This window comes from Telopea speciosissima, chromosome 2, assembly GCF_018873765.1.
Source record: "Telopea speciosissima isolate NSW1024214 ecotype Mountain lineage chromosome 2, Tspe_v1, whole genome shotgun sequence".
NCBI lineage: Eukaryota > Viridiplantae > Streptophyta > Magnoliopsida > Proteales > Proteaceae > Telopea > Telopea speciosissima.
The window spans coordinates 71,396,790-71,400,951 of NC_057917.1; the positions used below are offsets into that span (position 1 = coordinate 71,396,790).

Genomic DNA, 4,162 nt, shown 5'->3' on the forward strand with positions numbered 1-4,162 from the left:
TTATACAAGTATGCATTTCCCCACTTTTCCTCTGATAGAGACATTTTGGGTTGGACCGATGGGAGACTTATAATAGGGTTTCGCTTGAAAAGGAAAGCCGAGCAGCCGAGTGGACGACGTCGAGGGCCGAAGCTCGCTCAGAAGTCAGAACTCCTCCCACAGAGCCACAGAGGTATCTCTCTCTATCCCTTTGTTATTGCATTCTTCGCCTTCTTTCGTCTGCAGGATCTTATTTAGCTTAACATTCGTCATAGATTTCTGATTTATGAATTGCCTCTAGTCGTTTGTCGAATTGAAACCCTAATATTTGGTTCTGTTAATCTCAATCTTTGGGTTTCTCTAAGATTCGCGTGGAAAATTTTTGAATCTGAAATCGATCTTGTTAGTGTAGAATAATTAGTGTTTTTTTTTTTTTTTTTTAAATTTTTTTTTTTAATGTTTATCCCTCTGGTCTCTGGTCGTTCTAGGTTGAATAAAGATGGCAGATCATCGGAATGGAAATGGCAATGCTTCTGCTGCAGCCGCATACACCATCAATATTGAGAACTTCAGCAAACGGCTGAAAAGTTTTTATTCTCACTGGAAGGAACATAGAACTAATCTATGGGGTTCATCTGATGCTGTTGCAATCGCAACGCCTCCTGCTTCTGAGGATCTGAGGTACCTTAAATCCTCGGCGCTCAACATTTGGTTGCTAGGTTATGAGTTCCCTGAGACCATTATGGTCTTCATGAAGAAGCAGATCCATTTCTTATGTAGCCAAAAGAAGGCCTCTCTGCTTGATGTCCTTAAGAAATCTGCAAAGGAGGCTGTGGGTGCCGAAGTTGTGATGCATGTCAAGGGGAAAACCGATGATGGAACTGCTTTGATAGAGGAGATATTTCGGGCTGTACGTGCTCAGTCCAAATCTGATGGCATTGAATCCCCAGTTGTTGGACACATTGCGAAGGAGGCTCCTGAAGGTAATCTGTTGGAGACATGGAGTGACAAACTAAAGAACTCTAATTTCCAGCTTAGTGATGTGACCAATGGTTTCTCCGACTTCCTTGCTGTAAAAGACAGCACCGAGATCACAAATGTGAAGAAAGCAGCTTTCTTGACCGCTTCTGTGATGAAGCATTTTGTGGTCCCGAAACTTGAGAAGGTCATTGACGAGGAGAAAAAGATCTCACATTCTTTATTAATGGATGAAACTGAGAAGGCAATTCTGGAACCTGCAAAGGTTAAGGTGAAGCTCAAAGCGGAGAATGTTGATATCTGTTACCCTCCCATCTTTCAGAGTGGGGGAGAATATGATCTCAGGCCGAGTGCTTCAAGTAATGATGAGAGTCTGTACTATGACTCAACAAGTGTGATCATATGCGCCATTGGATCTCGTTATAACAGCTACTGCTCAAATCTTGCCAGGACTATACTGATTGATGCGAATGCAGCACAGAGCAAGGCTTATGAGGTTCTTCTTAAGGCTCATGAAGCAGCAATCAGTGCATTAAAGCCAGGGAACAAGGTCAGTGCAGCCTACCAAGCAGCCCTATCAGTGGTTGAGAAGGAAGCTCCTGAATTAGCTCCAAATTTGACAAAATCTGCTGGTACTGGTATTGGCCTTGAGTTCCGTGAATCAGGTTTGAGTCTGAATGCGAAGAATGATCGAGTATTGAAGGCAGGAATGGTTTTCAATGTTTCTCTTGGGTTGCAGAACTTGCAAGCACAGACCAAGAATCCAAAGACAGAAAAATTTTCACTGTTGCTGGCAGACACTGTTATCATCAACGAGAAGCAACCAGAAGTTGTGACTTCTATAAGCTCCAAAGCTGTCAAGGATGTGGCTTATTCTTTCAATGAAGATGAGGAGGAGGAAGAAGAAAAACCAAAAGTAAAATCTGAAGCCAAGGGCCATGAGCCCTTGTTGTCAAAGGCGACACTCAGGTCGGACAACCAGGAGATGACAAAAGAGGAGCTACGGAGGCAGCACCAGGCAGAGCTTGCCCGCCAGAAAAATGAAGAGACTGCCAGAAGGCTGGCAGGGGGTGGGAATGGAACAGGTGATGCTCGTGGTGGAGCAAGAGCTCTGGGTGATCTTGTTGTTTATAAGAACGTCAATGATATCCCCCCTACCAAGGAATTGATGATTCAGATTGACCAGAAGAATGAGGCAGTACTTTTGCCAATTTATGGAAGCATGGTTCCTTTCCATATTGCAACCATCAAAAGTGTGAACAGCCAACAAGATAGTAATAGGTCTTGGTATGTCCGTATAATCTTCAATGTACCAGGGACCCCATTCAATCCCCATGATACAAACTCTCTAAAGTTCCAAGGGTCTATCTATTTGAGGGAGGTCTCATTCCGTTCCAAGGACTCGAGGCATATCAGTGAAGTGGTACAGCATATCAAGACTCTCCGTCGGCAGGTTGCATCAAGGGAATCAGAGAGAGCTGAGAGGGCTACCTTGGTTACTCAGGAGAAATTGCAGTTAGCGGGGGGCAGATTCAAGCCGATAAGGTTGACAGACCTGTGGATCCGTCCTTCCTTCGGAGGTCGGGGAAGGAAGCTCCCTGGTGCTTTAGAAGCTCATGTAAATGGGCTTCGTTATTCCACATCGAGACAGGATGAGCGGGTTGACGTCATGTATGTTAACATCAAGCATGCATTCCTCCAGCCTGCTGAGAAAGAGATGATCACCTTACTGCATTTCCACCTGCACAACCATATTATGGTGGGTAACAAGAAGACCAAGGATGTCCAGTTCTATGTTGAGGTCATGGATGTTGTCCAGACTCTGGGCGGAGGGAAGAGATCTGCAAATGACCCAGATGAGATTGAGGAGGAGCAGCGGGAAAGGGACCGGAAGAACAGGATCAACATGGACTTCCAAAATTTTGTCAACAAGGTAAATGATCTTTGGGGACAGCCGCAGCTTAAGGGGCTTGACCTTGAGTTTGACCAGCCACTGAGGGAACTTGGCTTCCATGGGGTTCCCCACAAGGCAGCAGCTTTCATCATTCCAACCACAAGCTGCCTGGTTGAGTTGATAGAAACACCTTTCTTGGTGGTCACATTGAGTGAAATTGAAATTGTGAACCTGGAGAGAGTTGGGCTTGGACAGAAAAACTTTGACATGACTATTGTATTCAAGGACTTCAAGCGGGATGTCCTTCGGATTGACTCGATTCCATCTTCATCACTTGACAGCATCAAGGAGTGGCTCGACACAACAGACCTCAAGTACTACGAGAGCAGACTGAATCTGAACTGGCGGCCTATATTGAAGACAATCACTGATGACCCGGAGAAGTTCATTGAGGATGGGGGGTGGGAGTTCCTGAACATGGAAGCAAGTGACTCAGACTCAGATAATACAGAGGACACTGACCAAGGCTATGAGCCATCCGATGTGCAGTCTGAGTCGGGTTCTGATGATGACAATGATGATAGCGAGTCACTGGTGGAGTCGGAGGATGAAGAGGAGGAGGATTCTGAGGAAGTCTCAGAGGAAGAGGAGGGGAAGACATGGGAGGAGTTGGAGAGGGAGGCAACCAATGCAGACAAGGAGAAAGGAGATGAATCCGATAGTGAGGAGGAGCGGAAAAGAAGGAAGATGAAGGCTTTTGGTAAGGCTCGGGTCCCTGATAGAGGTGCCCCTCCCAAGAGGGCTAAGTTGAGGTAGAGTGTGATGGAGCTTCAGTTCTTTTCAATCAATATTGGAGTAAACTATGATAGCAGCAGTAGTGGAACTGGTGGCAGCAATGGCAGTAGAGCCAGTAGATGGTACCTTATTTCTTAGCTGTGATGAACCTTGTTAAAGATCTAATAGGGATCTTCCACATCTTGTTTCTTTGTTTTGGCTGTTGAACAGAACAATATATGGGCTTGGTTTGTATTTGATGACCATTTATGAGTTGGTTGTAAAAGGAAAATTTTTTTTGAAGTGAATGGAGATTACTGCAAAATTGCCAAAGCAACCTTTGTGGCTTTGTCTGCCATTGAACTAAAGCAAAAGTGTCTGATATTAGATAAAAGAAATGCAGATTTTATTCTCTAAATCAGTTCTTTGAGTTGAAGATAAAACCTCATGTCTATTGGAAACCTCTATTGAACCAAGTTAATTTAAAGGCCTTCAGTTATGGATCATGATTGTGAACTCAAACCTAGTGAAGTAACT

The 4,162-nt window shown here is 44.6% G+C and overlaps 1 protein-coding gene across 1 annotated transcript; it reads left to right on the forward strand.

Moving 5' to 3' along the window:
* The first annotated feature begins 444 nt into the window (after window positions 1-444).
* Window positions 445-3,962, forward strand: LOC122651434 (FACT complex subunit SPT16-like). The gene has a single exon (XM_043844812.1). It carries the CDS (start codon window positions 479-481, stop codon window positions 3,665-3,667), a length of 3,189 nt encoding a protein of 1,062 aa, XP_043700747.1. The 5' UTR covers window positions 445-478; the 3' UTR covers window positions 3,668-3,962.
* Window positions 3,963-4,162: the final 200 nt, after the last annotated feature.